A 23,635-nucleotide genomic window follows, 5' to 3' on the forward strand; every position below is an offset into this window, starting at 1 on the left:
ATTGTATCATCAGCAATAGCGATCCTCAAACTGGTCTCCTAATCATCCTTTAAAGGATGGCACTACACTTGAACATCTCTGCAGTGGTGTTACAGCTGACACCTGAAGAGCACATATGTAACTCCAAAATTTCATAGCTAGTAAATCACAAACTGAAGTCCCAAAGCCAAGACATGGTCATTAGTAGAACTGTGGGAAGAAAATAACGAGGGAGACGGGGACAGCAATCAGGCAGCTGACCAGGTCAATGCATGGCGAGTGGCGGGTAGCTGGGAGGATGGCTAACATGGACAGGGAGGCACAAACTGCCGAAGCAAAGGATGCTGACCTGCTGGAGCTGTCATCTACAGGAACAAAGTACCAGCCGGCATCTCAGATGCTGGTTAATGGAAGCTACAGCATGACTGCAAAGGCAAAGTTTAAAAATAGCATAGGATGATTAGCATGAAAGCACAGTTCTTCGAGTTCCAACTGATCCTAAAGGAAAGACTGAGCACTCTTGTAAAAATCAGGTTTTGATTTTCAGATACTTTTTTCTACTTCTTCAGTATTAACTACAGCAATAATTGCCTACAGAGAAATTGAAAAACCAAAAAAAAAAATCTGTTCAACTGCTTCAGCAATAAGGTATAAATCTGGAGTACTGCGAAGGCTTGAATCTCAAAATATGCACCAGTGGAACTGAGAGCTACAACTAGGTCCTAAATTTTATCAGGATTTGTCTGGAGACAGTGTGAGGAATCTCCCTTAGCCACGAAAGAAAAACTGTTAGAGTCAGGTAAGATTCTTTCAGCAGCTATGGTACAAGCACAGGTCATTCCGTGGATCTTTGCATGGCTGCTCCATCTGCAGTTTTGTTTGCTGGGAGCTGGTTACGTAACTAACACAAAAGAAAATAACCATTTCTAGGTTGTTTTCCTTTTCAAGCTCTGGGCTGCCAGGAGGAACTGAGAATACAAAAGCAGCTTCCCTTCTGTTGCTCTTTTGGGCGTTTCTCTTTGAAGTGGCACCCTACCCGGCTGCTCATTCACCAGTTTTGTAGGTACTCTTTAAAGCAGCGCTTCCCGCCCTTCGAGCTTAAGTCCAGAAACATACAATTAATTAAAGCAACTTAGTGGTGTTATTACTTCAGCCTTTTATTTCTACTTGGTGTCAGACTCTAAGACGCAATTTCTCTCTGCGGCAGGATTTCGGACACGCTGGAGAAAACGCTGAACTTTATAGACTGATCTGATACGGTTCATGCAACACGCGAACAATCTAAGAAAAACATTTAGCTATCGCCTAAAGGAAAAATTAATTCTAAAATCTAGAAACAAAGAGTCAGACTCCACAGTGGCTCTAACCACTCTGCAGTGTTACTGTGCTGTATTTAACTGGTTTAACCCTTTGTTCTGACACGCCTTTTTCGTTTCCCCAAAAGAAGAGTAAGCCTAAAATTAAATTTTATATGGAATGATTGCAGAGTAGACTGGCTAGGAAATCTTCGCTTGTTAAGAGACAAAAGGACCACTTACCTGCCTGTAATGCAACAAAAATTGCATCTACTGCTGCTTATAACAGTAGTGGCCAAACACCACATTACTGGTATCCAAATATTTTCCTGGTGTGGAATGTTTGTAAACCATCCTCTTGCATTGCTGCCAAACTCCAGGAACACTCTCCAGGACAGTTTTAGTCCTTAACTAAAAAAATATGCCTACATTATTAAGAATTATTATGGAGAAAAGATTTCAGTGAATCTGTCCTAATGCAATGGTGCTCTCATTTCCAGATAGCGTGTATGTTGTTTATTGTCATTCTTTGAGCACGGGATTTTATAGCCATAATTATCTCATTTTCTCATAGTACAAACAGTCCCATTTTTATTTATTGAGGTCAACGTCTTAGTTGCATTGTTCGTCCGCTTTTTCCTTCCCTTTAAAATTTAACAAATACAATAGATTTATGCTATCAAGATACCTGTGGGATAGATTATTTATTAATAAACTGTATTTTCAAATTAACATAGATCAAAAGTGGCAATAGTAAAATGGGCAGCTAGAGGAAATGATGTTCTAAGTCCATTTCCATTCTCCATATCCTTTAAAAGAAATAGTTCTTCAATCATGCAACCTCATCTTAAAAGATTCTTTGTGCAAGAATTTTCACCAAAATCCGGAAGGCTTCAAGAAATAATGTTCAATCACGCAGATTTTAGAAGCTAGGAGTGCTTCATGGTCAGCTGGCTATGAGATCTTGCTAGCTAGGCACAGTCTTGAGCACGCAATCTTGCTGCTCTGTATCTTTTTTAAAGGGTTGAAGGGTGAGGAGACTGCACCCAAGCATTTATTCAGGAAGACGGGAAGACCCTGGACTTTTTCCATTCTTAAACATCTCCTCTCCTGTTTCTCCTGTGCTGCACAGTGAGCTGTAGTGCCTTCTGCCTGTACTGTAGTCTTCGCAAAATACACCCAGAGGGTTAAAGCCCTTCCTCCATCCTCACCACCTGAGGTCTGCAAAGGAAAGAGCTGCTGAAAGCCTGGTAACAGGAAAAGGTCAGGAGCAGTGTATTATATTCTGTATGTTTGGATTAGCCCACAATAGCTAAATAAACTGATTTAATGTCTAACGACATTTTCAAACAATAGCTAATAAAATTATCCGAAGTATGCAGAGACAAAAGATGCACACAGATGCACCAGAATACATCTCTAATACATCTACACAAGCAATGACCTAACAGTGAATTTCAGCAGTTTGACCATTCAGATTTGAGGTCAAATATAAAGGAGCCCCAGTTAAAAAGTCTACTGACTAGAAAAGACACAAATACTCCCACCTTGCCCATTATTATCACTCTTATTTGTATGCAACTCTCAGGTTTTGTCCTATGTTTTTAGCATAGAACCATGTTTTTGAAACAGAATCATGTTCTTTTCAAGATAAATAAATAAAAGGCATGCTACAGAAGTGAATCACAAGCTCTGAACACTTTTGGAAAGCTTCTCTGATTTAGCTGGGTTAGCAGGTCTGAGGGATTTTTGCTAAAACCACATGAGCATCCTGAGTCATGTCAGCAGAGGAAGGAGCCACGATGGATCCAGATGCTATCGCTCCTCTCCCAGCCTGTTTGCCACCGACCGCTCCTGCGGTGATGGAGCCGGCACACGGAAAATATCATTTATGCACCCGAGCTGACCATAATGCCCCATAAAAGGGTGCGCACCTTTGCAGTCCACTTTGGAAATCAAAACTGCGAGAGCGTGGACCAGTGGGTTCCGCGGCTGCGGCGAGGCAGTGAGCCCTGCCAGCAGGGAGGCTCTGCCATCCCAGCCAGGCAGCGGCACATCCAGCCACCGCAGCAAGTTCCTCCGGAGCTCATTTGCAAATGGCCCTTAGGAGAAGCTGGTGGAATTTCTCAAGCCAGAGACGCTGGTTCTGAAGAATGAATGATGATTAATGGGGTTGCAGCACTGGTGCAATTGTGGTCACCTTTCTAAAGTTTTCCATCAAAGTTCTTACAAGGTGAAATATCGTAGCAGATTAAAAAATGAAAGGGACTCAAAGTAGTGCTCATATAAAAGGCAGTTCTAAAGCAACTAATCTAAAATCTGCAAATAAGTCTTGCTTACTTCAGCTGATTTGCACATTCAATTTCCATTTTTTAAAGTAATTACCAAAGCATTTTCAGACATGTTATGACCAAATATGAACTTGCTGAATACTCACACTAAAATAAAACACAAACAAACAGTCCTGAATGAATCTCATTAATATTACGTCTTACTTCTACACTTAAAACAACAGTACTGAAAAATAAGAAGAAATGTCAGTGGGGACTGGCCGCACTCTGTGCAACAAACAAGATCTTTGCCCACACCACAGCCTCTTTATCATGTATCACCAACTGTTTGCGCTCCTCTGAAGGTACCATCATTTCAGCTTAAGATAAAAGTATGCTGAGGAATATTTCTGATAATCCTTTTATATGAATAACTATTCTTTACAGACAATTTACACAGGTATGAGGGGCCCAAACGTACACCTACTAATTCACTAATGCCACAGTGATGCTTCAGCAAAACCACTTCAGCTCATAAAAACAATATTCTGGCAACCACAGTCCTAAATAACTACTTTCACTTCAGCCTTGTGATTTGTTTAATCCATCTGAATCACTAATTCTACCTAAATCTAAGTTACTGCACAGAGCACTCCTAAAAGATGAACTTTTGAAAGTCATTATTATCGCCTAACAAAATTGAGAACTTCTAAGGTTTTGTGTTATTTAGCTCTTGCAGGCAAAAAATATTTCCAGAATTGTCTACCAATTCATATCAGATGTAGCAGCGTGTCAGAAACATCAGCACCTCAAACATGTGGTGACTTCATCATCCGAACCACTACAAATTATTCTGCAAACGAAAACCTGCACCGCTCAAATACAACTTTCATATTAACAAAGTTACTCGTACTTCTGAACTTTAGGACTGCGCGTTAACGTCACAAAACCATCAGCAATGAGAACTGTATTTGGGGGAGGAAGGACAGGGGACTGTCATATTTAATTCACCATATTCATCAAGCCAGTAGCAACAGTATACTGTGTCTGAAAACTAAGCACGTGAGGAGATGCCCAAGGCTTCTGTGATCCCTGCTGCTTCGTGGCGGTAAAGAAAAAGTGCATTAGATTATTTATGTGTTTCACGCTCATACTGGACTCCGATCCAGCTGAACTTCTACCACGTGCACAGAAAAAATACCTGGCTTGTGTTTAAAGGTGTTTTAAGTATGGGCTAATTTTCCTGGCAGGTCACAGAAGAGGGTCCACCTTCGCTGAGGCTGGCACTTGCTTACTTTGCAGTGAGGCAGAGTTAAAATACCAGTCACTAAAGTGAACCTCAAACATCCTCGTTCACCATTCCACTCGGTCCCCTTGCAGGTATCTGGTCAGGACCAAGCCTCAGCACAAAGCCACATGGGTCTGCCACAAGAAGCACCTGGCAAGTTCTGCAAGTATGGATATTGTTAAAATTTGGACCTTTTTGGCCAAAGCAGAACAGTCTCCTTTGCCCCCCAACTACCCCAAGTTACTCCAGGCGATCGGTGACAAGTGACAGTCACCTACCACAGTTGTGTAGGGGATTATATATCTTTACATTCAAACAAGCCTCAGGGAAAGTGTGCTAGACAAACTCGACCAGGATAATGTAAAAACTATTAGGTTGTGGACTCTGCAAACTGAAATAAGTGATGGACTGGCGGGGCCTATAAGAGCAAGCAGTCGCCTCTATAAAACCAAGAGAGCGGCAGACTCGAAGGAGCCACATTATACCTTCTGCTCTCCCTAGAGACCGAAGGAGTACTATTCCATCTCCCAATCTCTGCATTTTTCTCCTGCAAAAAGCCTAAATGCTAAAGTTTATGAGGTCTGAATTTCAAAAGGAAAGCACACTTCACCTTAAACTCTATGCTCCACTGTCACTGGTATTTTATCAAACATAAATCAACGCAGTTTGGGGTTTTGCTCTGTGTTTCAAAACACGAACCATACACAATGGCTTAACCAAACGAGTGATAAGCATGAAATATTGCCAACCACTAAAAAAACGGAAAAAGCATAATCCTGGGCTGCCCCACATTGTTTCCTCATAGAAATATTACTTCAGAGATTACAGAAATGCTTGTTTATTTAACAATACGACCAATCTCCAACAATAAAGCATTTAATGGAAAATATTAATGTGGGACCTACAAACAGAGCTGCTATGTTATAAAAATTGTAAATAGAGACTTGGAGGTTTTTCTACTTTAATATAAACAACAAAAGCTTAGCCAAAAGGAAAAAAAATAACTGAACTAGGCAAATATATGAATACTGACAATCAAAAAAGTTCTCAGGTGTTAACCTTAGAATAAGTCTTAGAATCCTACTGTGAAGTTTTAGCTTACAAGATACTGTAAGGATAAAAATAAGCAAGTAAAGGTATAAAATGAGAAAACACATGTGTATTACATACACTAAAGAAAACACGCATGCTACATGCATGCCTAACATGAATGACAAATTCTTCATTTTAGAGGTCAGCTTTTTGGTTCATAAGCAAAAGCGTGCATTACACTTCACTGCTTTGGGAAGGAAGGAAAACACATAAATTAATTCTTCATTACAGTTTACAAAGGCAAATCACTTAAGGACTATTTGTATTCAAGCTAGGTAGACAGAATCATGATATTACACACTTTTTATTCAAATGGAAAGAATTTACATTTACCTACCATCTCATTAAAGTAAGATGATATAGCAGTAGCATTTTCCTTACGTGGTGGTTGGTTGTTTTTTTTTTTTCTTTTAATTAAAATGTTCTTTTTGAATACTTAAAATAATTATGAGGTTTACAGTAAAATATTTTTTAAAGCATACATTGGCTCTTTTTCAGGTCTAATGTTGCTTACTGTCTAAACTCTCCAGAGGCCAAGTGGATATTACAGGCTTTTGCTAAATAGCATTGTTTTTCAAAGGCAGGAAGGGATATGACTCCCGACAAACACAGCTGTGATGAGTAGCTCTAAAGAAAATCAAATTTTACTAACATAATATTTTTGCTAGTTTGGCTTATTTTGCTCCAGGTTTACTGCTCTGTTTGCACGCACAGCTTTACAGAATAGCGACTCTTATGGTAAAAATTCCTTTCTCAAACCAAAAAAGATCTCCCGGTTCAATACAGCCACTATTTGTCTCCCATTACATAACCACACCAAAGGTTGAACTGTTCTCGAATCACAGTAATGTCCTTTCAGCTTGTCTGTTCCAAAAAAAAAGACGCCTAAAAACCCCTTTCAGAGTTATGAACCCAGTATGCAGAACAGCCCTTATGGCAGGATCAGGCCCCCTGTTTTTGCAACAGCCCTCTGCGCCAGTACGAGCGTGCAGCTGAAGCTTAAAGGATTATGTGTGTGTGTGTGTGTGTGTGCAGGGGACGTCACACGTACACACACAGCGCGGTGCCGCTGCCGAGGGCAGCGCAGCGGCATCAGCGGTCTTCTTCTGAGCTCCCCCATTGTTTACTCCCACTAGAGAAATGAGATGTTGGAGCTTCCGCTGAGCTCTCTTTGGAAAGTCTGACTTGATGGGCAAAATGTTTCTGCCAGCCATCAAGGAACAACAAGGCAGTGCCTGCCAGGTGAGATTTTATGTTCACCTTTTAGATTGCTTTCAGTTTTTAAGAGCCTAGAAACAACTGAAATTAATGCATATAAAGCTTGGATCAGTGAAAATTAACAGTGCCGTCGTTAGAAACCGATGTTCTGGTTTTAGATAACAGTTCTTCAGGAAAAAGGTCGTTGTTTAAATTTGTTGTGCTCCTACTTTTACCTGGTTGTCCAAAAGAAAGTTACAGCAGGTTTCCTTATGCATATCCATTTTCATACTCTTGCAAAATTAGGCTGGGTTTCTCATTTACTGTTTCTTTATGTACTGAGTCGGCGCTTTTAGGGGTTTTATTAATCCCTCTGAATATACGAGATCTCAATTTTTCTGTATATTAAATCTAGAAGTATAACAGTATAGCAGAAGTATAGCAGAGGAACCGATCAAAAGTTCATCTAATTAGTATTTAATAAAGCAAAAAGTTCTCAATGAAAGTGAGAAACTTACGAATCTTCTATTTATAGCAGAGTAACAAAACACACAGCAAACCATACAGTGAAATATTACTGCAAAGCAGCTAAAAGACACAGCAGTAACTAATTAACTAATTAATCACAATTAAGCTGCATTTTCATTTATATTATAAAAGAAGGTAAGCCAGAGGCAAACTTCAAAGCACCAAAAATTTCCTAACTGCTTTCAGCAGAAGCTCTGAACAAGCAGAATGACTGCTGTCCTTTTCAGCCTCCATAAGCATTTTTAACTATGCTAATCACCACGATATTTGCAAATCTGTTTTCTACTGTACGTAGCAGAAGACCTGCTTTCCTTTAGGGCTCTGTCAGCTGAACTTTATGTCCTTTTTATATAAAGGCTAAAGCAGCATAAAAAGGCAGCACCCTACTTCTCATGCCAGCATCACATCCTCCACGTATTTGATTGGCCCCATCATTTAAGTCAAAGCCGTATCCCATGAATTACAACAGCAGTTAGACTGATGCTGAAATGATGAAAAAAAGTTAATCAAATGTCTGGACAAAGTGATTCATGTGAACATCTATGTCTGTGATCTGCACATCAGAATGATTCATTTGAACTTCTGCGTGGAGGACCTGAACATCAGATAAGAGTTTATCAGAATATTCTGCATATTTTCCACAGCAGCTAAAACATGTAAGGCTCATTTAAGTGAAGACAGGCTAGTAGGCTCCAGTGCCCTCCCTGCTAATTGTGGTTTACGTTTGGTATGCACCCTGTGTCTGTGTGGGCTATGTAAAAACAATCATTTATCAATCATCACTGAGTAACTGGCTCTGTGACAAACTAATTACTCCTCAGGCTTCCACCCATTAGCACAGGAGGAAGCAGATTATAAATTTATTTCATAAATCAAGGCGCTATACAGCTCCTGCAGTAACGAAATCTGCTACAGACATCGTGCTTTCTTTCTGTGGTGTGCAAGATTTTTAAACATGCATGTACACATGAAGGACACTAAGAAATCTTAAAAAAAAAAATCTTCTCAAATTAAAAAACAACAAACAACACCGTAATTGCTGAATGGCATGTGAATCGATACACTGCAATTAGCAAGCACTAGTATTTATTTCAACGTAATTTATCTGGCTGTAGTCCCAGGAATTTGTACAAATCCTAGCCATGGCTTCCCAAAATATGGTGGATTGGACAGAATGTAGGTAACAGGTGGCTACAGGTAGTATACTCAAGGTGTAACTTCACAGATGTTTCTGTAATGGGAGACTTCAGGTTTAGAGAGACCAGGTTTACAGAGGTCCTGGACTCCGTTACACTTTTCTTCCCCCAAAATCACTTTTGTTTTTTGCCCTTAGAAACACTTGCCCAGCCTTACACTGGGCTGGAAAAATACAACACCCGTTAAGAATAACCAAGGAAGCATCCCCATCCACACACCTGCGAAGTATGGCCCAGGACTCAAACCAAACCATCAAATATTTAAACCTGTCAAACTCTTTGCGAGCATCATACAACAGAAAGTGCTAAAGGTTATCACTGGCTTTTTCAGGTCTGATGGAAGGGCCGTTCCACACGTACAGGTGCAATGAGGAGCCTTATAAGAAATCAAGAGTATTGGTGGAAAATTTTGATGAGTAAGGGGTAAAAAACCCTGTCACTAATAAAGTGGAGTGGGGAGTGGCACATGACAAGCAGCAGATGGACAAATCAGAACACATCCATATCAGTACAAGGCCTCTTAATTAATTTCAAGCCCCTGGTAAATGAAAATTCCTACTCCAAATCTTACAGTCTAGTAATAGCCACGTTTAGATCAGCATTAATATTACACTAGCCCTCCTAAAATGTTCAAGCAAAATACTTTATTCAGACATTATAAATGGAATAGTAAGATGCAATCAGTAAATATGCGAGTTCATCCAAGAGGCAGCTAGAAAATGGAATTTCCTTCACCGAGCAATAGAAACTAAAAGCCGCAGGGGTACCAAGAACATGATGTCTCAGACTTTTGCTGACAATTATTAGAAAGGCACCTGTTTATCTCCAACAGATGTGACAAATTTTGATCTGAGCCTCAGTGCAACTCTGCTGAGGGCCAGTTTTTCCCTTCAAATACAAACCAGTTTTATACTTATTCTTATAAACGTTATCTGAGAAAGAACTATGTCAATATTTCCGCATTTACTGGAAACCTGGTCCCTGCAGTCTAAGTCTGTTTAAGTCTGTTTCACAAGAGTTCCCGACGCAGCCAACACGATGTCTTGTTGATCAAGTCCCCAGGTCAGCTTTCACTGATGTTTCTAATAGGAAACGGCATTATGTTATAGTTTCCAGGAAAACCACCATCTGTGCCTCCTGTCAGTCTTTGCAACTGGCAGCCAAATATCTGTGGGGAATGTTTTCCGACTGCCAAACTTCAGCAGTGTTCCCTGTCACAAGTCCCAAGCATGGGTGAAGCTAACAAACAGTGGGTTAAGATAAGAGCGGCTGTCTCCACCCTGCCAGCTCACCAGGCCAACTCATTTACAGAGTAATTCCAGCAGAGTCCGTGCGTCTTTAACACTCTGTCCCTGGGATAAATTCAGTCTGCAGTACCTAGAATAGGGATAATTTGTACGAATTTTGATCGGCAAGAATCAGTCATCTTTACTGGAGCGATGCTGATTTATGTGGACCAGAAGCACAATGTTCAGTTCATGTACATTCCTTACCTGGAACCTGAGCAACTCCAAAATGCTGGAAATGCAGAGATCTAGCCATTTACTGTCTCGTAAGAGGTGCAAATGATCTGTTTGCACCTATGATCTAAACAAAGAAATTAGCTAAACAAAGACATTTACCATAAAATGGTCTTGTAATTTTCTATTTTCTCAAGTATTAAAAAGGCCTCAGCAGAAAATTGTACATTTGTCTCTATGATCTGATGATCTTTACACAGGAAAAGGAACGTATTTGTTTCATAAACATTTTTTCCCCAAAACCAGTCTTAACTGACTTGGTTCTACAGTTCAAGTGTCTGTAGATACTGAGGGGAAAAAACCCTACAGTTAAACGTTGATGATTATCATGTAAGAAAGATCCTTTAATGAAGTCACCTAACTAGTGTATTCCATTCCTTAAGTCAGAAAAAATGAACTAAAATACTTTCACGAGAAAGAGTGGGACAAAATGTATCTACTATGTAAATCTGCTACGTCCCAGCTACTCTGAACACCAACATCGTGATAGTAAGAATGCTTTCTGAAGGTGCGTGTAATCCTTGTTAGATCCATCGAGTTGAAGTATTTCATATTAAAAGAAACTGTAACTTACATGGTTTTAAATGGAATGAAAATATTTGCTACAGTTAGTGGGCTTGCATGCTCTCCAAGAAACAGAAATTGTATGTTTGAACTAAGTCTTTTGGTTTATGTGGCTCATCAGTGGCACAGTGGAAATTCTGTCATCTGTCACAGTTTAAATTTTCTAAAAGACTTTTTTACGGAGCCAGTTAAAAAATCAGCGACTTTCAAGCATCTTGATACTGAACTTTAGTTAAGTTTGTTGCCACTTAGTTTTAAAGTAGGATAGCTGCATCAAAATCAGCTTCCCAGTGCTCTGAACACAAGGACCAGGAACTGCAGTAGTAGAAATTGTCTGTTCACATTCAACACTCCCAATGGCGCCGTCTACTCTGCTGATGTTTAAAAGCTGTCACTCCTTCTGTTTTAATTAGTCAACTTTATAAAATCCAGACATCAAAACGTCTTATGAAGCCTATTTTCTAACATTACACTCATTCTAATTATTGCTGTTATTTAACACACCATAAGTTAGTGCAAGTTAAGAGGTATACCAGGAAAATTACAGGGTTTTTGTTTTGCATATAACTCATTTTTTTTAAGAAAAGTATTACCTAGTGGATATTTGAGCATCTCAAAATTTTATCTCATTCCAGAAACCCAGGCAGCTAAGGCTTGTAGACGAATACAGGTAACTGCTACATAAATTCATTCTGCCTGATGGAATACCCTGTGTTTAGAACTGCACAAATCCAAGGTATTTCACTTTTTGCAGTAATGAAATCTTAAGCCACAACACATCTATGATGTATTAAAAGCTGCACTGTTCACTCCGTGGCGAATAAAAAAGAAAAGATATGTCAGGTTTTCCATGTAGAGGTTATTTTGGAATTCAGTGATAAAGCTGAGTCAGGAAGAGGTGGAGCAGGAGACCAGTCACACTCATCTGATACTGGGACACTGAGATAAGTTAACAAAACATGATCAGGTTTACAGAGTTAACCCACGCAGAGCCCCCAGTACAGCTGTTCCTGAGCAGCTGCGAGGAGGGCACAGCCATCGGCAACCTAACTCCCACAGAGGCTCTATCACAAAGAAATAAACAGCAGAAAAAAAAGGATTTATCTGGAGTGGCAGATAGCATCTGTGTCTGAACATGGGACTCCTTCCACGCAAATCTTTAGGGGCCTTAATGCTGGACTATCTCCTCTCCACAGAACTTAGTCTCCCCATTTTGCAGGAATTTCATTTGTCTCTTCTACCCCATAGCACTTGGTTATTACAACCTTCCAGACCACTACCGCACCGCCACTCTCTTAAGAGATATAATGGTCTCTTAGAAACACCCTTTGGCAGTTTTTGTAGTTGATCTTTTTTTGTTTTTCTTTATTGGACTATCTTATCTGTTCTCATAAGCTTTAAGCTGCTTAAAAAGTGAGGGGGGGAAAGAGAAAAGAAAGCAAATAGAGTTATCTGTTTCTGATGGATACACATGTCGTTTTGTGCAATCTTCTGTGAACTCTGAAGACAGAAGAAAGTTTTTCAGTTCTAACTTAATATACAAAAGATGTGCATCTTGAGAAACAGTTGCCATAACCTAAAATCACATTTTCCTCTTTCTTCCAAACCAAACCAAAGGAGCATCTGAATTCACTTGTTGATGCGCACTGATCTGTGACAGCAATTTCCAGACTTACTTCTGACATGGCCTTGCACGAACTCAGATTCCCAAAGAGATTAACAATCTAAATAGAAAGAAAGTGTGCAGCTGACATTGTTGATAGTTTTATATTATATGGAATTATATTTATTTATATAGTAGTAATGATGATGTAAACAAAAGGTTAAAACAGAAAAAAAAATTACATCTATTTAGTAGGTTGCCAAGAGGCCAGGGGCAGGAAGCGGATTATCATGGCCTAAGTGGGATCTGAATGACCAGGTAGCTGCTATGCAGATGATTTTACCACAAAGATGGTGCTTACAGAACAAAAGAATAAACAAGTGACAGCAGTTGCCAATATCTGTGGAACAATAAAAAAGGTCACCTAGCAAGGGAGAGAGAGGCTCACGCACAGAGGAAGGAGCTAAGTTTTCAAGTGTTGTGAAGACAACACATACTCAGAATTTCGGGAAAAGCAGAGAGTGAGCAACCTCAAAGGATGGCCAAAGCAAAAAGTGAAGACTGATTTCAGAAGCATGAGTATCTCTGTACTCATTCTATGTTTGACAGAAATACACTCTCAGAGTTCTTGAGAATTCAGTTGTTATTGTAGACTCAACATGCCTAAGAACAGCCTGAGATGTCCCATGGGAAAGTAACAGAGAAGTAAGAAGTGAAAGAGTATCGTACTGAGGAACCTTGTAGTAAGTCTGATCTGATACCGTATATGTGTCATAGGAGCAAACGATGATGGGAAGTGCAGGGTTAACTCTAATAGACTCATCAGGGAGAGATAAAGAAGGAAATAAATACCAGGCAGATGTGTAAAACAAAGGTGTGGGGTTTTTTTTAAAAAAAAAAAAACACCACAGGGAAATGTACATAAGCCGTAAGCATTTATGTCTGGACAGAAGGAACACTTAAGGAATAACACCGAACCAAGGGGAGGCAATAAGCTATATAGCTGGAATGAGCTCACAGCACTCAGATTGTGCAGAATTAAGCAGGAGTAGGCAATAGTTGGGTGGCAGGAGTCAAAGGTCTTTTAAAATAAAGTTTACTCATTGTTATGCTGCTACTAAAGCAAGTTCATACTGCAAAGGGAATGGGTTTAGAAAACCAAAAACTGAGCCAAATGACGGGGGTGCTGGGCACCTGCTCTTCCCATGAGTTCACGTGCCAGGGGTGGCAAACCCCTTGCTCGGTGCTCCCTCCCGCAGGACCAGGGACAGACAGTGCTACTGTGGAAAGGAAAAACCACCCCTCTTCCAACTGACCTACTCTCGCTTTTTCATTTGTACTTTTTTAAATATCTAAGACAGGGTTATATTCAATACTGCTTTATATCGATTATTCTTGTTATTGAATCATGGCTTCTTTCACATTATATTGCACTGAATTAACTACATTATAAAACTACATTATGAACCAATATCAATTATAAACATACCACCCGCCAAACTGGTCAATGATCGCACCACAAAGACATAAGTGGTAGGGCTGGAAGGGGCCTGGTTTTCAGCCCAGCACCAAGCAGGGTTTTCTTCTCCACTAATGTTAAAATCATCTTATCTAAGCTGTATCATTCTATTATAAACAGCAGCAACTCAGCAACAGCATAAGGAAGGTATATCCTGAAACCTACTTGCCTGCACTGCTGCATTTTTTTCCGCTCACTTCTAACTCGGGCAATCTAGCTCTACTTTTCTGTATACCCAGCCAACGAGCCTTCTGCTAATCCCTATGGTATGCATACAAGCTAGTAAGCCTAAAAATATGTCATGTTACCCAGACTGAGGAGTAGCAGCAGTGTGACATTCATACTCTCACACTTGAGAGTTCAGAGCGTGTCCCCCTTGAGGTACAACTAATTGCAGGTGTTCTGTTTTCCAGAAATACCATCCATCCATTATTTAAAGTTTTAAGAATTAATCCATAAGTAATATTTAGCATGATGCTTTCAAAAAGCACCTTTCAACCCTGATGAGTAGCTGACAATCTACTAAGTCATGGTTTATGTGTATATGCAACACTTCTGGCCATGCTCTTCAGTTTTCTGTCTTGATCTGAAGCAAACCTGCACCATCCAGCAAAGCTCTACGCAGCGCTCAGCCTTTCCTTATGCAGCACCCTTGGGTTTTGGTCTCTGTAGAAATAAGAGATCCTGTGGGAACTCTAGAAGACCTGATGAAGGTATGAATCTTAGGCCTGCTTAGAGACTTACCTCATTGACAAGAGCTTTATTAGCGACCTATGGTCTATAATGGTATTACAGTTTATGAAAATACATATTCAGAGGTTAGATAATCTAGATAAGAGCTATTTCACACACAGATGATAACAGAGCAAGCGGACAAATCATTGATTGTCTAAACAAAAAAATCTGCAGAGCAAGAGACAGTGCTAGAGCCAGGCAAAGGTTTGGGGTTTTTAAAGTCAAAATAATCCAAGCATAGAATGGTCATGCTTGAAACGGTTAGCCAATCTGCTCTGCAACTTAGTGCTGCATTATGAATGAAAGTGTCTGAAAAAACCTGACTGCAGCTGCGGATTTTAACACAACTAAGCAGCACTCCATTTTTTTCTCATTAACGGTTATTTTACGCATCTTTTCTAAAATAAACTTTGCCACCAAGTGCTCTTAACTTTTTGTGTAGTGTTGTAAGAAGCTTTTCTTAAGTACTTCATGCAAATTTTAAGCTAAATAAAACCACCTTCAATTTTTATGACATGTAAAGAAATTGGCTTTCGGTCAAATATCAGAACTCTAACAGTACTTGTAAACTAATAAATTTCCGATTTTGCTGTTTCCCCAGTGAATTTATGATGATTCTAACGTTTTGAGTCAGCTGAGACTTGATGACACAGTTTGTAACAGACAGTTATCCACAGCACATACGCAGTTCTGTCCCTGGGCTATGTATCAAATACGAACGTAGGAATTTTCTGCCATTTGGGAGTTGCAGTGGTTTTACGATATTCATAATGAATCATTAAATACAAACCAAGAAGCACAGACACAGACCTTGCCTAAAAAATCTAAACTGCAGTCAGATAGAGTAACTCAACACAAACTGAGTAATCATTTTTAGCGTTTCCCTAGTATTTATTGCATAAACACCTGCTACATTTTTAATTAAGAGATTCTTCATTGGTGTTTATTTGCTATGGAATAAAGCCTCAGATCTCTAAATATACGACAAATTATTTCAAAAAGTAAGGTAGTACTCAGTTTTGGTTGATGATATCACTTGAAAACATACTTTGAAGATAATAGCTTTAGTTCATTACTGTGAGGAGCTTCCATATAAACAACAGAAGAACCATTGTACAAAATTCAGTATGGAATAAATTATCAACCTACAGTTCAAAAACTCTTTCAAGAAATGATCCATTTTAAAGGTGTAGAGAATATACACACATCCGAGAATATACACGCATCCATTAACTGCAGGTGAGAAGCAAATACTCTTGACAGCAATTGTCTTTTCAACTTTTTCGAAAAGTAAATAGAACAGAATCCATAACGCCATCACAAAATGAGGGTCTCGTCGTAATGCCTTTTCGCAACACCAAAACAATCTCCAAATTCAAAGTAAACGCTCAGAAGCTTTTCTTCCTAGCTTGTATTACAGGCTGGCTCACCTTTGCAAGCAGCACGAGCACCCGTGCACTTCACAGAGCAGTAATTTTAAAACACTGATTGTTTAGGATGTAGGGCCTATAAAAATGCAACCTCAAAGCTACGTATTTTCACCCCAGGTTAAAAATAAGACCCACGCTCTTGAACAAGAGCCGTTGATTGCACTTGCAGGGAATGGAACGGCCTCTCCTACGTCCCCGGAGAACCCCAGCGCAGATGACGATACCATAAACCAAACCCGCGCGCTCCAGCAGCCCTCGTGCTTTAAGGAGTAAATCTGAAACCCAGAGACTCAAGCGAGCCGGATCCGAACAGCTCGCTCTCCTCCCAGCACAGCCTCTCACTTCTTGAAACTGGCTGTAAACAGGGAAAGGGAGGGGCCTGCCGCCTGCCAAGCCAAGCAGAAACTTGTGAGTAACTTCGAGAGGCAAAACAAGTGCAGCGCAGGCAGGCGGGCAGGCTGGCCGGGGCTGCCGATCACCATGTTGTCACAGAGAAACAAGACAGGGCTCTGCGGCCGCCTGCCTCCCTCGGAAACGCTGCTGGGCAAAGGCGCGCGGGGCCGGCGGCGCGGAGGAATGTGAAACGTGAAGTTAAGGTAAGAAATGAGGGTTTAGAGCAGCGCTGCCGAGGCTGGGGCCGTGGGAAAGGCAGGCTGGAGAGCGGCGGCGGCGGCAGGACGCGCTTTCCTTCCACCTTTCGAGTTCTGATTTTGCGTCGCAACGCGACAGAAGGCTAAAAGCGGGCACGAGCAGGGGGAGTGGTAGGGAGGGCTGAGTCAGCCCCCTAAACGAGAGGACGGCGGCACCCACTCATGAACCAGGTCGACCTGGGGCTGCAAAACTGCTTGGGAATGGGGAAGGGCTCCGATTAGGTTGAGCGAGTGAAAATGCGGCACGCGAAGCATCGTAAGGTCACGCACGGCCGTGGTCTGTGAGGACAAAATGCCTTTAAAATGGCAAAAGACACGGCTTTACATGCGAAGCATCGTAAGGACGTGCACGGCCGTGGTCTGTGAGGACAAAATGCCTTCAAAATGGCAAAAGACACGACTGGGTAGGGAGTGCTGAGCCGGGCCCGTGCAGCCCAGCAGACAGGTTCAGCGCCTTCGCAGGTAAGTGGCAATTAAAAACGGGTGATTTCTACATTGGTGGCAAACACACCTCAACGGGGAGGTCAGAAATCACCAACAAGATTTCTTCAGAAAATATTTTTATTTTGGATTTCATTTTCGCTTCTTTTGGACGCAAGTTTTGTAGTTTTGTAAGATTACTGTTTAACACAATGAATTGCCTGCCATTTCTGCCATTAAAACAGAATTGTCTTACTTAACTGCAGTTAGAGGATATAAAGAAAAAAGGGGTAATTACCAAAAACACTTGCCAAACCAGACGTCCCCCTGCTCTATAAAATACAAAGAGTGGTAGCAAGGACTGTTGATCTTCTGAGACAATACAGGAAAGTATTCTGTGGCTGATGTAATTCAGTCTGGAGTAATCAAAGCTACATGCTTAAGGATAAACCTACATAATGGAATTACGTGATTGTACCCATGCCTGTGCTTAGTCACCCTTGCACTCACTGTAATGCATATATTTGCAATATCTAGTTCCAGTCTGGTGCTTTGGTTGAATCAAGTCATAACAGTTCAATGAGATGTAATTTTAGTTGCCTTCACCTATGCAAAACAGCTTTTCTTTTGAAAAAATCCAACAAAACAACAACTTTCTTAAAAACTTAAACCAGCAGATGCTTCCTGAAAATAAACTGTGTTGCTTTCGGTGCTTAAAAATAGTATGAGGATTGCAAGACAACATAAAGGTGTCATACTTTCTACTCATATGCAATACTACAGCTAAAGAACTGATTTGAGAAAACAAACAAAAAGCAAGTTTTTCCACAAAGGTGAAGAAAGCTTTGAAAACAACAGAACTGCATCTTATGCTGCTGCCACAGCAGTCATTTATCTGAGGAAATGCAACATACGACAGCGGAATAAAAATTTGTTTGCCCAGCTAAAAGTACTGTATTTTTAGCCTGATATCTGGCACGGGCTATAGCATTTAGAAAAAAAACACACACAGAACAACTGCAATGGGAAATAAAAAATGGAAGTTGACAAGATTCTGGAACAAGTTCTGTACTATGGCTGAAGCGTCAAAGGATTAGCAGTGGAGAGATGAAACCATGTTCCTTCGTATGTTTACAAAACCCATACTGTATAATTTAGCCATGTGGTTCACGGAGTAGAGCATGTTGTCTAGTAACATTCATTTTAATTGCACAATGTTTATTGTGGATTTGATTAAATCTTGTTCTCTGTCTGGAAGGAATGCAGGTACGTGTACTTATACTTTCCTATACGTGCTGAAAGGGAAGCACACAAACCAACGTGGAGTATCTGACAGCGTCAGAGTACACGTGACATGGGAAATCACCTGCTGCGTAAATTCTACACTGTCCCAGAAATGGGCTGGCAGGAATAATAACCATTATTTTAAGGCTGTTGATGCTCTGAGTTTTACTTCAGGGAGTATTTCTTGTTTCTGCATCTTGGAAATTCCGAGAGTTTTCATGATTGCTTTGAAGTTCACTGATTTCAGTTAAAATGTTATCTCTTTACTGACAATAAAGCAAAGATACCTGGACAATGACTACTGATACTAGCATACCTTTTAAAGAATTCAAGCTATTTTGAGAGGAAATGATAGCTAATTCTTGCCTTTTCAAAAAGTCAGGCTGCCCTGATATTAGGTTCCCTAATCTACAGAGGTCCATTGTTTTTTCACAACTAAATGGTTGTATGTTAGAAGTCTGAATACAAACTGACCTATAAAAAACCCAACCCTTCACCTCATTTCTCAGTTTTCTCTAGTCTGTCAATTTTATCAGCGATCCAGTATGCATCCACCATACTGCCTTGGATGTTTCTCCTAAGAAACTATTTTCTCAAGAGAAAACTTATTTAACACCTTAGAGAATCCTATTCTCCATCTTATTGCTAAGCTTTGTGCTTCAGTTTATATCCTTCAATTCTTTAGAAACTACTCATATTATTAGATATATAAAAGGTATGGTTTAATAATTTTAAAAAACATTGTACTAATCTTCATGTATATTACTTCGGTACTTATTTTAAAGATACACAGTTTATGATTTACTTCTGTTGAGTGTCCTGTAAACTCATTTGCCACTAATTTCATTTAAATTAAAATTTAAGGACATTTAATAGTCTCATGAAGTTTTGAGTCAGATTACTTTCTTCTAGACTAAAAATATCGAAAAGCATTTCAGTCGCTGACCTTAAATTGATCAGTTATGTGAAGCGTATAATCTCTATCTTTAAAATGTTTTCTTCATACTACATTGCATTTCAGTTACAGAGTAATATTTCAACAATACTTTCACTATTTCTCTCTCTACAGAAAAGCTGGTAACCAGCAGAGAAGATACAAAAGCTACAATCACTATGTGGAGCTGTGAAACCTTAAATAACAGCACTGAGAACAGTGAGGACCAGCGTCTCTGCCATGACTTCCATCTTGTTCTTTCCATCTTTTCCCTACTCTACCTCATTATATGTTTCCCAATTGGCCTTTGTTACAATGGCTTGCTGGTCCTAGTTAATCTCTATAACAAAGCTACTATGACTATGCCAGACGTTTACTTTGTCAACATTGCCATTGCTGGTCTCATCATCAATGCTCTGGCACCAATGTACCTTCTAGGTCTTGCCAATACGAAATGGGCCATCTGGAATTCCAATAATGAAGTTTATATTACCTTACTTATTTTATTCAACGTCTCGTCTTTAGTTACCATGTACTCTACTACATTACTCAGTCTGGACTACTACATTGAACGTGCTCTACCTAGAACTTACATGTCAAGCGTGTACAACACCAAACACGTTTGTGGATTCATATGGGGTGGTGCCATGCTTACAAGTTTTTCATCTCTCCTGTTCTACGTCTGCAATCACGTATCCACTAAAATAATCGAATGTTCCAAGATGCAGAACAAAGAAGCGGCAGATGCCATTATGGTCTTTATCGGGTACGTTGTACCAGCTGTCGCTGTACTGTACGCACTGATACTGATCTTGCGAATACGCAAGGAGGCTACACCACTGGATCAAGACACTGGACGATTAGACCCGTCGGTGCACAGGCTTTTGATTGCCACAGTCTGTACACAGTTCACGTTATGGACACCCTATTATGCTATTCTCTTGGTAAGCACATTTACTAATGCACAAGGAAGAATTGCAGATGAAAATTACGGTCGAATATTGCATTTTACCAAGATTCTATCAAAATTCTTGGCTTTCTCAAGCAGCTTTGTCATGCCTTTGCTCTACAGATACATTAACAAAAACTTTCCCAACAAATTACGACGTTTGCTTAAAAAGATACACTGTGGGAATCAAGGGTGTTCTCATGAACGCACAGTAGTACAGCAGGTTATGACATAGGTATGAAAAACCCTCTGGTGCTCTGTTACTGCAGTATTTTTAGCATACCAGTACTGGGACTGTGACATTGCTGTGTTGGCACTCAAGAGTCATTAATGCAAGAGGCCAATCAAGAGGCTAGAAGGAGCTTTGCATTACAGTTAAAATGAACCAGTCTTAATTTTCAGATAGTTAATTGTTCGCTGAGCTCTTGCGAGGCTGTGGCCTGCACGCTGTAAGACCTGCGACAGCCAATAACTTCAGTGCACTGGATTGGTTACAAAGCATAAACTCTGTCTTCATCTCTCATATTCCTGTCTGAAGAAATCACTAAGCAGCATATTGAAGTCTTGACTGAAGACACAGCACCTTGTATCTTGTACAGAAAAAGGTATTACCTTATTTTCTGTACAAAGAAGTAACAGTGCTATCCTCAATGAAGTAAATAGCATTTTTCAATGAAGATGATACAGCTGATCTTTACTAAAGATCACATTATCCAATTATACATGTCCAAGTAGTAAACGTTAATTATAAATTAAATTATTTAATTTCTTCCTCCATCACTGAATCCCCTCTAAAAGAAGCCTAATTTACCATTTTCAGAAATTATTTTCTCGCACAAACTAACCGAAGTTTTAACGTTTACGGTAAATTGATTTTTTTCTAGATATAACAATTAACAAAGATGTGTTTTATTTTTCCAGTGCTTTGTTTGCATCCTAAAACATTTCAAGAATTCTGAAATATTTATTAACTAATTCTAAGGGAACTGAGAGATGTTTGTTCCGCATATTAAAATGAAGGACACAGTGGTTTACAAAGTTAAATCAAAATTTAACTGGTAAAGAATGTCTGGCTAAGTGTTATGGTCCACATATGTTCATGTAACAAGAGTAATTATCTTAAAAATAAATATGTTTATGATTAACATTTTGTATTTTCAAGGGATATGTTTGCAACAAATAAATTAAAATCTCTATAATCTAGGGCATCACTGGAGGTTTGGAAACCATATAAAATCCTTCAGTACATACAAGAATTTAAAATAGGAGTAATATATAGGAATCCCAATCAGCATCAGCTTTTTGCTGATCTCTCAGAAATGGAGTGCCTCCCAGTGTGATTCTTGAATACACAATAAAAGTATAGTTTCTGTATTTCACAGTGGGGTGAAGAAACCCAACCCACATTGCCAAATTTTACTGAGTATATGAAATAAATGAGAAACACAAACATGCTGCAGGAAGCAAATTAACAGCTACCCACAACAGCAAACTACGAAACATGGTCCTGTTCCCATGTTGCTGTTGCGTTATTAATGACAGAGGGGGGTAGAAGTTAAACTGATATTCTCCCAGTGATTTGGGGGCAGCCAGACATCTTTGTTATTCACCCTGCAACACAGCAAAATCATTTTGTTGCTTGATCTGTCACAACACAACTCAAATTCCACATGACTTCATTGAAAAACGTGGCTTTTCACGCCTTTGGTGTAGAAAAAACATGGAGCAAAACCAGAATTGAACCTTTTGCATCACTTATAGCACAATCTCATCTGATAATTGGTCCTAATTTGTCAGCATAGAGACATACTTAAGTCCTCATGGGAAGCAGGTGAGGAACAGCCTTTTCTGATCTTTTCCCTTCTTTTCAACATTATTCAAGTAATTTCTTCTCATAGCCATCTTTGCTTATCTTCTTAATATACAAGCATCGCTAAGTTATCAACATCCTGGTGGAAGACTCTCCATTAATCTTTACTTTTTTAATAGCTTTTCATATTTTATTGTATTTATTTTAACCCTTAAACCTTATGCAGTAAATCATCTACTTCTACGGCATTTTTTCCACACGAAAACTATCCAGCACAACTACATCTATTTACTTCGTAGTTTTAGCCTGCTGATTAAAACCATGTTAAGGAATGAAACCTTCTTTATCATTGTGTCACAGACTGATTTATAGTGCCTCTATGCCGACATGATACTGGCTGCTTTAGTAAACCATTCAGTTGGTTGGTTGGGTTTTTCTCCCCTTAACTGGAGAGGTCTTCTACATCTTGAGCATTCAAGCTCACTTCTACACAGAAGTGTTTAAGGAAGAAATCTTTCCTTACAACTGTCAAGCAAATAGGCTCCTCCTCTTCTTCCCATTCAAGGAAAATTAGGTTTCCTAATGCACCACAGCAAATCTCTCATGCAAAATCTGTTAAAAGAAATTCCATCCCGTTATGCAGGAAAAATTCCAGCAGGGATGAACTGGCTTATCTGATGTGAACAGAGGCTTCCCGAACCAGGACACTGCCAGGATGGTGTGGCTGAAAAGGCAGAATTAAGTGCAATTTTAACTTCCACGTTGCTTCCTTCCTTCTATTTCTCCCTTCTCCTAAGACATCTTACTTTGACATCTTACTTACATCTTACTCTAATGAGACTGTCACATTTATTTCTGTTCCTTTCTGTCCACATTAAATTGCCAGTTTCAGATCATGGCTCTTTTACAATTTATCTTTTTTTCCTCGTCTTTTTCACTTCTGTGCTACTTATTTAATTTTGATTTTGCTCCTCTGTTTCCATCCATGCCTGATCTTGGACACTTGGTACCGTTCACCACTCACATTTACTTCATTAGACTCAAATCTTATTCAATGATTTGACATTACAAATGGATTTATGTAGTAAAATGGAAGCTGCTATTTTAAGAGACAGAGAAAGAACAAGTTTTTATATAATTTACCCTTGAAATATCTATTTTGATTTTTTTTCCTAATCTTTTTTATTGCAGCAGAGTTAAGTATGCCTGCGTGTACCCTTTTATAATGTACTAAATGTGATGGCAATCATATAGACAAACAACTTTCATAATTTAATGAACAAGACTGATATCTGCTCAACTGTTTTTAAGAGTTAATTTGATATATTAGTTGCCTCAAATAAACTGTGCCCTGGAGCTGTCTGACTGCTCT

General features: G+C 39.6%; 2 protein-coding genes across 2 annotated transcripts in view; one reads left to right on the forward strand and one right to left on the reverse strand.

Annotated features, from left to right (window-relative positions):
• Positions 1-23,635, reverse strand: part of CHLSN (cholesin) — a 128,496-nt gene that overhangs the window by 61,480 nt on the left and 43,381 nt on the right. The gene's annotated exons all lie outside the window — the stretch shown is intronic.
• Positions 19,640-21,363, forward strand: GPR146 (G protein-coupled receptor 146). Its single transcript, XM_009981147.2, has one exon. The coding sequence runs from the start codon at positions 19,684-19,686 to the stop codon at positions 20,686-20,688; it is 1,005 nt and encodes a 334-aa protein (XP_009979449.2). The 5' UTR covers positions 19,640-19,683; the 3' UTR covers positions 20,689-21,363.

The sequence above is a fragment of the Tauraco erythrolophus genome, chromosome 17 (assembly GCF_009769465.1).
Source record: "Tauraco erythrolophus isolate bTauEry1 chromosome 17, bTauEry1.pri, whole genome shotgun sequence".
In the NCBI taxonomy this organism is placed as follows: Eukaryota; Metazoa; Chordata; class Aves; order Musophagiformes; family Musophagidae; genus Tauraco; species Tauraco erythrolophus.